A 12,268-nucleotide genomic window follows, 5' to 3' on the forward strand; every position below is an offset into this window, starting at 1 on the left:
CTGCCCTAGGCCACATCCTCCCTATCAGAGCATGATATGACACATCCCGCTAGAGAGCTGCAACAGAAAGATCATGGAGATAACAGAATAAGGTACTTGTTACGGTAATTAAGTAACTCAATGGATTAGTTGCCTTTTGTTTTCATCTGGCAGTTTCCAATCCTATTGAGAGCCAAACACAAGAGAGGGAGAGAAGAGGGCCATGAGCATCTACTGGGTCCCAAATCCTTCAGGAGCTGGCCCAGGGTCGGCTGAAGGGATGTTCTGGCCTGCCAAGAGACATCCAGCCGTGCCCACAGACTGCCCTGGGGCTTGTGAAATCTTGCAGGGTGTAAGAGTCCTGAGACTGAGGGAGAACATCTGAATATTCCTGTGGGGAGGCAGAGGATGAAAATATTGAGGATGAAGGACTGCCCCATTCCTGGACTCACAGGAGCTTGGGGTGGTCACCAGTGCAAGCAGACACTTTGCACCGGCTCACAGGGGTTCAGTGGTGGTCTGCAGCAGAACTCTTATTTCAGGTTGCATAATCTTGCACTCAATGGTTTAAGCACACAGTGATCATTTTTCTCACGCAGGTGCTAATTGAGGCATCAGATAATAGATATTTTGCAGATGCATCTTCTGCAGTTTATAAGTTGGTTTTTTTCTTTCAAATTCTGTGCAAGAGTTTCCTATTATTGTGTCTTGACTGGAAGTTGACAGACTATATTCCACTCTTGCCAGCTTATGCTGGACAAATCTGAATTTATTATGTATCTTTTGCTTTTGTCACAATTTCACCATTCCTGTATTTCATAAATTTAATGAAGTAATTTTGGAAATAAAAAATATTAGACAAAGAATTTTATTTTTCCTTGCTGTCTACAGTCCTATGACTTGAGAAGTCTTTTGCTCATCTATGAAAATGGATCAGATTTTCCTGTTGCTTCATAATATGTCTAGACACAGTGCTGGTGAGCTGCACACACAATGGAAAACATCACAGGAAGACTGGAATAGTTTGGATTTGCACTTGAAAAATATTAACAAGACTGAATATCAGTTTGCTGGGGATGAAACTTAGAATTTTGAGATCTAGCATCATAGATTCAATATGATTTTTAATGAACTTTTTTTCTTCTGCTTAGGGCCAGGAGCATTCATAAGCATTGTGCTAACTTTTCAGAGATGTGGAGGATTTTTATTTGTACTAGAATGCAAAAAACCAAATGGTTACTTAGAGGAGAGCTATCTAAGCTGAATGGTATAGAAAATGTTGGAAGATATGAAAATGTGAGAAAGATGTAATAGTTGTTTTATGTCTTGGTTTCATCTTTATAGGTGTTAACAGATAATAGTATTTTCTATTTTAATATTTGTTATTTCTTTATCATGTTTTAAACAGGTGTGTGGCAGAAACACATGAGAAATTGCTTCTGATATGTTACCTAAGTTTAACTCCTTTTATATAGTTGTATCAGATACATTTTCTGTAACCCAGTTCTGCTTTTTTCCCCGAGCCCACACAAATGGGAAGCTTAAGAGCAACAGTGTAGATGAACATTTCCATCATGCTCTTGATCCCAGAAACATGTCTATGTCATCAATAACATAAAGGAAATTATGTGCTTGTCTCTGGAAGTTCTGAAAAATCCACCCCACTCCATTGGAGGTGGTGAAGATATGAGTCCTTGGAAATATTTAAGATATTCCATCTTAAAGACCCTGTTATAATGCTTTTGTTCCTTTCTGAGCCACAGCAGAGATGATATCTGGGATTTGGGATTTTCCCTACTGTGGAGAGATCTAAGTAAGATGTTGGTAAGGCTGGAATAGGTGGCTGAGATAAGCATCTTCTCTTACACACTGTTTGCTTTCTTTTTGTAACAAAGCTCTGGTTTTGATTCTTCTGTTGAGCTGAGAAGTGAGAGAGAAGCATTTCTGAGCTCACAGCACTACAGAAATAAAGCCAGCATTAAATACTGAGAAAGAAACAGTTGTCCTCAACACATTCCAAATGTACAACCCCATTAAAAACGTGTAGTTAACACTGGGTTCAGTCTTGTTTTTGTAAGTTAAGATGTTAATGAGCTGTCTACTACTGAATATTTAGAAGAAAAAATGTGACTATACACAGGAAAACCTGCAGCCTTGCAAGGAAGAAGCTAAGTGATTTGTTCATGGTGTGTAGGTATTGTCAAAAAATAAGTGATGCAGAAAGAAAAACACAGATTTTTTGTTTCCATCTCAAGTCCAGAAATATTTCTTATGCTACACAGTGGGCAGAGTGAATTTTGCTGGAGCATCTCATATTGGTGAAATTGTTGGACTTGAGTTTTGTGGAAGCATTTTGACACCTAGGATAACAGGATGTTCAAACTTTTCACCAAGTACAGAACATGAAATGAAGACTCAAATACATTTTGTGTTCAAGTAAATTATAATTTTATTGGTTTATTAATGGTTATTTCTACTTTTTATATTTCAGGTGGACAATAAATACAATAAATAACTCTTCTGTTCCCTGTTCTTTTCTAAGACTTTGGATTCTTAAAAATCTTTTTAAAAACCCCATTAAACATTGAATTTATCAATTTCTTGATAGGTTGTCAGGATTTTTTTCAGAAATTCCTCCACATTTCCCTTGGTCTCATACTGGCATTGATCACCGTGTGCTAGTCTCTGTGAAAGAAAAAAAAAAAGATTGGGTTAGCAAAGATTTAAAAATAAAATAAAGAATTTAGATGAGCCAGTGAAAATATACATTATTTGGAGCTACACAAGGATTTCAAAATAATTTCCTATGGAATTGTTCCTTGAGCACTGAGTGTAAGAGTAACTTTTCTTGGTGACTAAGAAGGTCGCAGGTGGATTGTCATAGAATTCTATATATTCAGTTCATATATTCAGTTGTAGCAGAAGTCATTTAAACTAGGCTGTTTCAACCCAGAAAACTGTGCAGATACCACGAGGAGCTGGGTAACACTGGGACAAGGGGTCAGTGTCCCAAGGCCACCCTAACTATTCCTCCTTGCAAGTTTGAAGGCAGCTTAAAGGAGCTGGAGACACTGCACTGTCAGCATCTTTGGTGTCTCATTGAATCCCACAAGAGCTTTGCTCAGCATGTGAATAAAGGATGTTTCACTGCCTCAGAAAAGGCACCTGAGGGAGGACCCAAGAGCCTTCCTGAGCATCATCACAAGTTGCAAGATGCTGCAGGTCATGGTTGTATTTCACAGCCAAGAATCAGTGAAGACACTGCTGCTTAGGTAGAGCTGAAGCTGCAGAGGAGAAGGATGCTCTGTCTACCTGGCTCCAGCCATGCAACTCCTGCACATCCATTCCCCAGTGTTAAGTCATTATTACTTAATGCCAAAACACATTCTGAGAAAGGAGAATGGAAAAGCAATTTAAATAAAACTCCTCTCCCAGAGATCTGTGTTCAAAGGGTTTGGAGAAGAGAAAGGGCAAAGTGGGGCAGAGCCCATCCCCCTTCCATTAATTTCATCTGAAATGAATGAAACACTTATCTACAAATGCTTAAATTATATATAAAAAAAAATCCTTTCTTTTGTAAAAGATAGAAAAAGATCTGTAGAAAAGTAAGAAAGTCTTACTTTACAGAGGTTTCTATCCAGTAGAGCCTGGAAGGTCCAGTAAAGCCTTGTAATTACTTGATTGGAAGATTTGTTGTTTTCCATCAGGTGTTTGGTTCCATCCACAAAGCATGCAAGTTCGTGGCCATGCTGTTCGACACAGAAGGCATTAGAAAAACCTAGAATGCATTTTGTGTTTATCCACAGAAAGAAGAAATCTGTGTTCCTAAATGTGGCAGCATGACACAGCCAAATGCAATGTATTTTGCAATGTATTGAAAACTGGTAAAAGACCTCTGGGGGGACTGTAAAACACTGAATTCTCATGTATGCCATAAGAAACAATTGTCCCATTTCTCAGAAAACCTCAAACTATAAAAGTTACCTCTTTGATGCATAGTTTCAGCTAATGCTGGGGCTTTGCCACATCTGAGGAAGCTTAAAACAATGAAATAATGCTGGATACATCTGGAGCTAAGTCTGAGGCCTGACATCTCTAGCCCAGGTTCACTTTGTCTTTAGGCACCCAGCCATAAAACAAAGCCTTGCAGAGATTTTCAAAGCAAGAGCCTGTATCTCCTGATATGCAAGTCAAGCCTACAGAGGACTTTTGCCTGAATCTGGGCTGGGTTCTGATTGCTCTGTGGTGGGAAGGCTTGTGCTTCTCTCCCCACCACTATTCATCAAACTCAGTTTTGCTGCTATTAGTGCATTAAAATCTTCCTTACAATTGAAACCAAAAGTTACATAAGGAGAAAAGTGAACAAAGTTTAACTCAGCTATTACCAAACTTCTTTAGCATCTACAGGAGCTAAAAAGAAATATACTTACCTCTGGAATTGGGAGACACGAGCATGACTGAAAACAAAAAGTGTGAGTGTTAACATCCAGCATCCAATGTACAAGTACAGAGTTTTTTAGTCTCATACTCTCAAAAGCCATGTACTCACACTGACCGCTGTCTGCCTACATGGACAACTCACAGAACTATCACCCTGGAAGAAGAGCAAGTGAGAAGTCAGGATTTACTCTCATCTCCTGCACAAGCATGCATTTTTTCAGAATTAAGGTGCTAAACAGCCACTTACAAGCAGGTGCTGTACATAGCGGATAATTTCCCGGACACCACAATACTCTGCTTGCACAGAGAGCAGCAGACAAGAGAAGAGTATGTGTGACAGCATGCTGGCATTCATGTCAACTCAGTCTGATGGTGACAGAAGAACAGGAGGACACTCCTTTTAATTGAGTCTTAACAAAATTCCCATTCTTATATGGAAAAACCCAATTATAAAACCGATACCAGGTGCCCACTATTTTTTCCCATAGCTTGGACAGAATTTTAAAGAAATCAAATGTGGAATTGAGTCACCTAGTCCAGTAACTTTAGTACTGTGGAAATTCACAAATGCTCCTCAGAAGTGATTAATTTGAACATTATGATATCATATACCCCAGCAGGAAACAATGGTTAAAAAATCTACAAAAGCTTTTTTTTTTTTTTCAGATGTGGGGTTTGCCTCCTGTACTTATGTAAATAATAGTTACATGAAATCAAAGAGATGGTAATGTTTCAGCACTGCCAAAGTTCCTGAGAAAGCAAACTGATGTGCTGCAGAGTAGCATCTCCCCAGATTCAGAGCAGGACCTTGCTCAAAGAAAGCTGGTGACACTGCAGGGGTCTGTGGAGCAGACAGACAGATGGATGAAGCCGTGGAGCAGTGGCTGGACAAGCTGTCACGCTGAATTACAGCTGCTGCATCCAGAGAGCAATGCCATAGTCCTTGACCATGATCTCACCTCTGCTGAGTGCACGTACAACAGTGTGTGAGCAGGGGCCCTCAGAGTGCCAACACTTCATCCCACCCATTGCCTTTGGAGCTGAAAGGACTGGATGCAAAAGTAGTCCTAGCAAACCCACATGGTATTAGTTTGAAAATTCTCTCAGGTGGCCTCTCCAAATAGAGCTGAGTGCTGGTGAGAGCCCTCCCTGGCCAGAGAAGTTTCCTTTTTGCAAGTTGCACACCTTGGCAGAGCAAGTGGTAGCTCTTCAGATTTCTTTTCAATCCCCAGGCTTGGTTCTAAGCATCCCTTCTGTTTGCCATAAGTCCCATTATGCCTTAAAGGTCTCCTCCAAAACTTGAGACTTCTTCAGGTCAGTCTGGCTGAAGCATAAGTGTGATCCCTCTGAAAACTGTCCTGGAAAGAGAAAACACTGAGCTGCAATTAGCATTTTTTTCTCTGGCATTTGCCACTCAGCAATGGGTTCACCTGGCTGAGTGTGGCTCTGCAGATGAGCAGAGCTGCCTGCTGCTCCTTCCCCTGCCTCCCAGCCTGCACACCAGCATCCCCTCTGGGCTGGGCTGGATGCTTCCTGCCTTTCCACTGAAATTTTTTCTTAGGTGATTCAGTGTGGAAGGTGTACAGAGCCCATGAGGCGGGTCCAGCTTGCACACAGGCCCCAGGAAACACCCAGCAAAAGCCAGAGACCCTCCCGTGGCAAGCTAAAGCTGACAGCAGGCTGTGTAGTGATCAACAGGTACACAAACATACCCTGGGCATGGCTGGCATCTGACACCCAGGCACTGGCATCTTCCAGAGTACTGGACAGTCAGAGAAGGAATAAAATCATTGATTTGTGATTGAGAACCTGTGAGTCCCTAAAAACAATAAAGAGACTTCTGTTACAGGTACATCACCATGGAGGAAGCTGCTCTTTGCCCAAGCAAAGCAGTGGGCATGCTGCTCTGTCACTGTTCAGCCAGTAAAGCCCCAGTTAGTTTAAAGCATTAATCCCTGAGGGAAATAAATTGTGTGTAACATTTGTGAGGTACTTGGTTTCTCAGATGGTTGAAAATACGATTTTATATTCTTTAAATGAAAGAGTTCTAAAGTATATTTGATTTAGCCAAGGTTGTGCAAAGAAAATGGTAACAAGTCATGGAAGAGAGGGACAAGGGGCTCTTTGTGACTACCAGAAAGTTCTACTGTGTCTGATTTTCAGGCAAATATGTTCATTAGAAATCCCATTTTCCCAGCAACTGCTGTGCTGTCTTTGCAAGGGTTTTCCCAAATGTGATGTACTTAGCAGGTTCTCTAGGGCCTCATCACCTAAGGAATGACATCTCAGTGCAGCTGCCATGCTCTGTAAACTAAGGCAATGTTGGTATAAATCATATGCAAAAGAAATAATTAGGACCTTTCAATATATGAGATAAAATTATGGACATTGAGTGGTGAGCAGATCAGGTAACTTCTTCCCAGGCCTATAGCCCAAAAGGCAGGGTCCTTATTTTTGTTCCTAAGTGCAGATCAGAATGGAAGAGCTTCCAGAGCTGCTTCTGAGCTGCTCCCACGCCCGTGGTTCCTCCTTGCCCACGGTCACTCTCTGCCAGCAGTGCCAGCACTATCTCTACATCTTCGCATTTCTGTTTGATTGCTTAGTGAGATATGTCTCACACTGTTGTTGCTCCAGGGTAAGTGAGTTGTCAGAGAAGCTGCATTGAATTTACGGCGAAAGAGAAATCACCAGAAGTCAAACTGGCACTGAAAGATCTTTCCATGTACTGCTTAGAGCTGAGGTGGATGAGGCACAGGAACAAGTGGCACCAGTTGAAGCTTCTCTTTAGAGAGCTGAGGTTCTTCTTTGGCATTTAGAGGCTGATCCAAGGCTATAGAAATTAATATCTGATGCCATCCCAGCAAAAATACTAACTTTTTAATAGAATCTTCAAACATTTAGCTTTGATGTTTCAGAAACATTCATTATGATGACAAGCTACAGCAACATATTTTCACAAATAGGTTGTAATTTGCCAGTTAATTTTTTGTCTTCATATAGCTGATCATCCACTCTTCTCCTTTAATCCCTCTTTCAGCAACACAGACCAAAATATGGAGAGGAAATAAAAGTTTTTCATCCATTGCTCAAAAAAAAATGAAATAAAGATCACCAGCATTAAAGGTACTGGGAAGAGTGTCCCATAGGAACATCCCCTGTGTTGCCATGAGGACACCTGAGCAGGGAAAATCTCTGTGGTCAGCCTGGGGCAGAGCCACACAGCAGCAGGTGGAGTGTCCCCATGTCCTGCCACTCCCTACACACTGAGGGATGCAGTGGGCAGGGTGAAGTGCAGGAGCAGAGCCAGGAGGGGGTAGAGAGCTCCATCACTATTGGTACTACCAGCACCAGGGCAGCCCATCAGCTTTCTAGTGGTGGGATATGAAAATTCCAACCCTGAACAGATTATTTGGAAAAGGAATTTCCAAGTCCTTTGGAAAAAGAATATATAAAATTGTAAAATGTAAAATATATTTCTATGGTCCCTCACAGGCCATTTATTCTTGCTCCTTTGGAGACTCTAATGTCCTGCACATTTTTGGTTTATGGGTAAATACTTTGGGGTATATATTTTCTTATAGTGCCTTTGCTTTGATGCTAGGTTGAATGATCAAAAATGCTGCACAAAACATCAAATTTCCAGATCAATGTTTTAACCTGGTTTGCATAAACCTCCAGAGTTTGAGTTCTCATGAGAGAATTTTCATCCCAGTGTGGAGTTTCTAAGAATCTCTACACATTTTGGGTTTTCTAATGTAGAAAAAACCAATTCCCTGCAGAGGAAAAACACCCAGATAACAAACCAGTTTGTTTTACGTTTGCTGTGTGCACTGATCAAGATAGAAGAGATGCAAAGACCACAAATGAAGAGATGCTATTCATAGTTTCATTTTCCAGAGATAAGGTTGCTTGGAGTATTTTTCCCTTTTTCTTAGATAAAGATGACATATGCTAATGTAGAAATCAAGGAAAATAGGGGCATTCTAATCTGTTTGTGAAAGGGTAAACCATAGCATAGTAAGAGCAAGATTACTTATAACAGAAGGGCATCAAATCCTGGTGAACATTTCAGGTCAGGGAACATTTCAGATTCAATCCAATCCAAGAGGCTAAGCACCTCCTGAGATCCACTTGCTGTGCTCTGCCCTAGCAGATGGACCACAGGATGTCCTCAGGACTCACATTACCTTCTGTAGGTAATGGAGATTCATTACTTTCAGAAGAGTTTTAATTAATTTGAAACCATTTAAGCTTACTAACAAACACTAGTGGCACTCGGGAGCTCTGAGAGGGGAAAGCACATGAGAGAGACCTTCAGAGCTGCAAGTCCTCCTTGTTTCATGCAATGGTACAGTCACCAGGGCTGGCCTGGGTTGAACCAAGCTTTCCATGTTGCAATGTTATTTAGCAAGAGCCAAGACATCTAAAAGAAAAAAGCCCTGAAAGCAACAGGCCAGCCATGCTTTGTGTCGTGCATGTTGAAAATGCTTCCCACAACCAACCATCTCTAAAAGCAGGCAGAAGGCAGTATGAATTCACTATAGAGGTCACCACTTCGCTTGTATTTTAAGATTTTTCCTACTGTCTTCTTCCAGTGTCTTCTTTTATGGCCCAACCGCTTTCATACCAGGAAAGAGAAACATTGAGCGCTCTCACATCAGAAGTCCACTCACCCTTCCTCGTTTGTCCCACTGTGCGATGACCCTGTGTGCTGGATTTCCCACTCAGCACAGCATGCAGAGGGAGGCTGAACATGCAGGACAGACAGACAGCACAAGGCATTCACTCCATGGCTATGTTAGAGCTCTCCACCAGCCAGCCCCACATCACAGCTCACTTTTCATGCTGGAAGTGTTGAAAATCCACCTGCAGGCTCCTTGATGGAAACACAGCAATAGTAATTTAACAGCGAAGCAGGGACAGATATTGGTTCCCACCTGGTTGCATAAGTAAGAACAAGCTGGCCCTTATCCATGAGAATTGGCAGGATTTCTATACCATGTGTTTCTAGACTGTGTGTGAAGCAGGCTACAATAGTGCTAAAATGTTTTGAAACATGGGAGAGTAGAGGAGTCCATGAAGATGAGCTAAGTGTTGGTGCTTTCAGAGGTGAGGCCATGCAGGACCCAGTTTGATGTAGCAGGTGTTGGTGGCAGGGCAGTCTCAACGTGGTTTTCCCCACTTGCAAGGTTCTGGTATCTCCAAATCTTTCTCTTTGTGACTCAAGATTATTCATTACTTTCTCCATCACTCAAAGAGGACCTTTGTATTTTCTTCAAAGACTGGGTGTAGTACAGCCCAGTAGCCTTAGAATTTCACCCTGATTAAGCAGAGATTTCTTGACGTATCCAGCACTTTATATCTTACAGCAAAACTGCACATGGGACCTCTAAAATCCCTTTAAAAATACACTTCTGCTGCATGAGTGGCTCTTAACAGGTTGGTTGTTCCACTTGTGTCTGTCTGATTCTGGAGCTGTCACAGGATCTATAGTTTAGGAAAACTGCCTGATTGAAAATTGGTGTGACTGCTTCAATTTCCCTTCACTTTATGGCTTCATTTGTTTTGGAGCCTGTCTCTGGAAGGCCACTCTGCATACTGCTTATCTAGGCTGGCAGTGATCAGTCTCTGCATTACTCAAGGAGCATATATAGGAAGAAGGTGGTTGTAGAGAGAGGAAGCTGTTCTTGTGCAGTTTAAATTCAATTTAGCACTTGAACTTCTTCCCACTTGTCTCCTTGGATCTCATCATTTTTCTGGCTCTGCACTTTAATTTTTTCTTTCCAAGTACAAGACAGGCATTGGCCTTCCTGGCTGATATGAATGCCACACCTAGGAGAAGAATCTCTACTATAACAACCTCTATGACAAAACAAAGAACTTCAGATAAACCAGAGATACATCTTAATGCTTGCAAAAACTCTGTCTCAGAAAAGGAGAAACTGAGATGTGGACTGTCATCTTGCCTTCCCCTGTGGTGGGGAAGCACCAGACAGGGACTCCAAGGTGTGAGGAAATCTCAGCCTGGCCTAGAGCCATCATAAAATCATTTAGGTTGGAAAAGACCTTTACAGGCAGGGTTTCAGTAGGTGCTAAACTGCTGGGCAGTGACAGCCTCTTCCCACTCCATGCACCATAGGCATCACAAAGATTCTCCCAGCCCCAAAGACCTTCATCCAAGTCAGGGCTGTTTTATAGAAAAATAGATCTTCACTGGGAAATTGGTTCTTATTTGATTGGGCTTTTTCAATTAAGGAAATAAGCTGCTGTTACCACTTTTTCCTTTCATAGCACTTAATAGTTTATAAAGTGTGAAAAACAGCCAGCCTCTCATTAAGTAATACAAGCTGTTGTAAGAGCTGGAATGACACCAGAGACATGAAAGCTGGGTAATTACAGACTTACTTGAGGGATGACAGGTCTGAATATGCTTTCATAATCCAGGCAACAAACACATAAAAGTATGTATTCTAGTTCTTCTATCCCTGGTTCTTCTAGTCTATCTTCTCATTTTTTGACAATTTCAGATTTACTACATTTATTTTAGAAATGAGGGGCTCTGTAAATACCTTGAACAACCTACCAAGCAGATGGCTTCTACCACACCAGCCTGTGTGTGGAACATGCCACTGATGGCACAGCAGTACAGACAGAGCACTTACAAATGAGCTGGGTCCGTATTCTGAATTCTGTTGGCACCATTTTTTTTGTAATTCAGAGAAAAAATCATCAACATATGTAACCAGTGCCCCACTGAATCAGCTGTGTGTCTGTCTGTCTGCCTCCCAGGAAAGGCAGTTTTAAACTCTCATCACCGGGTCCCTGAAAATTTCTTTGGAGATTGTAATTTCTATCCATGGATAATGATACTGATATTATTTCTAAAAATTAATGTGTTTGATATGTCATACAGGAGATTATTCACAAGACACAGACTTGTCACATCTCTGTGTGTATAAATTTTAATTGCCATCCCTCATCTTTGGGACATGGGGCTGTCCCCCGGTGGTGTCCACAGGACCCCTTTCTCTGCTGACACAGCCACACACTACTGCAAAAGCAAGACCAAACTATCAGTCTCCATGTGCAGGGATCATAGAACCATAGGAGGCTTTGGGTTGGAAAGGACCTTAAATCTCATCTCCTTCCAACCCATTTAACGTGGGCAGGGACACCTTCCACTAAAGCAGGGCCCTGTCCAACCTGGGCTTGAGCACTTCCCAGGGGTGTGATCAGTCACAGCGAGGGGTTTCACAGAGTGCTGTGCCTCAAAAGCTGCTTGTCCCAACCCTTAGGTGTCCTTGGTGACCAGCAGTGGCCCAGAGGCAGCCAAATCTCCTTCACAGTGGCCTGTGCTGCTGTTATCCTTGAAACCCCTGCAGCTGCTTTGCCTCTTTTGTGGTTTATCTGTGAATGCTAAAGGGGTGATGCACTGATTAACCAGTGTGTCCAGGGCTTGCCTCCAGTGCTGCCAGACCAGGGCAGCCTTTGGCAGGGCAGGGCCACCCCAAAATCATCTAGAGGCTGTCCAGTGTGGGGCTGCCCATGGGGAAGGGAATGTGTGCTGGTTGGGCAGCAGACTTGGGCTTGGGGTAGAATGGACAGGACACAGAGGGGTTGCTTGGCAGCTCCAGCGAGCAGGACATGCCCTGCCAGGGATGAGGATGCCATCAAGTGGCCAAAGCTTTATATTCACTTCCCACTTGATTTTTGTGCTTTTATATTTATGTTATATATATTTCTATAATTTTGAGTAGCGTTCTGTCCTCTGCTCCCTTTCCACACCAAGTTGCCCATGGCTCTCCCTGACAGCTCCTTCTGGTGGGTGTGTGCTACACGAGAGTTTTGT

At 42.2% G+C, this 12,268-nt stretch overlaps 1 protein-coding gene across 2 annotated transcripts; it reads right to left on the reverse strand.

Moving 5' to 3' along the window:
• Positions 1-880: 880 nt before the first annotated feature.
• LOC147650359 (interleukin-9-like) lies at positions 881-10,238 on the reverse strand. 2 transcript variants are annotated; one of them, XM_086851439.1, is made up of 8 exons: positions 9,093-10,238; positions 6,132-6,238; positions 5,605-5,777; positions 4,667-4,785; positions 4,529-4,573; positions 4,410-4,436; positions 3,600-3,728; positions 881-2,664 (listed from the first exon to the last, which is right to left on the reverse strand). In XM_086851439.1, exons 4-8 carry the CDS (start codon positions 4,772-4,774, stop codon positions 2,557-2,559), a joined length of 417 nt encoding a protein of 138 aa, XP_086707565.1. In that variant the 5' UTR covers positions 4,775-4,785; positions 5,605-5,777; positions 6,132-6,238; positions 9,093-10,238; the 3' UTR covers positions 881-2,556. The 2 variants fall into 2 exon arrangements, with proteins under 2 accessions (XP_086707565.1, XP_086707566.1); XM_086851440.1 differs by lacking the exons at positions 5,605-5,777; positions 6,132-6,238; positions 9,093-10,238 and having other exon boundaries at positions 4,667-4,843.
• Between the last annotated feature and the right edge of the window lie 2,030 nt (positions 10,239-12,268).

Source organism: Cyanistes caeruleus, chromosome 15 (genome assembly GCF_971803275.1).
Source record: "Cyanistes caeruleus chromosome 15, bCyaCae1.hap1.1, whole genome shotgun sequence".
In the NCBI taxonomy this organism is placed as follows: domain Eukaryota; kingdom Metazoa; phylum Chordata; class Aves; order Passeriformes; family Paridae; genus Cyanistes; species Cyanistes caeruleus.

Bases quoted from the DNA above. Each gene is read 5' to 3' on its own strand.
- LOC147650359 (XM_086851439.1), bottom strand. From the start codon at position 4,774: ATGAATGCCAGCATGCTGTCACACATACTCTTCTCTTGTCTGCTGCTC. The intron at 3,729-4,409 runs GTAAGTATATTT...TGTGTCGAACAG, and splicing joins CGTGTCTCCCAATTCCAGAG to CATGGCCACGAACTTGCATG. The intron at 2,665-3,599 runs GTAAGACTTTCT...TTTCTTTCACAG, and splicing joins TGGATAGAAACCTCTGTAAA to AGACTAGCACACGGTGATCA.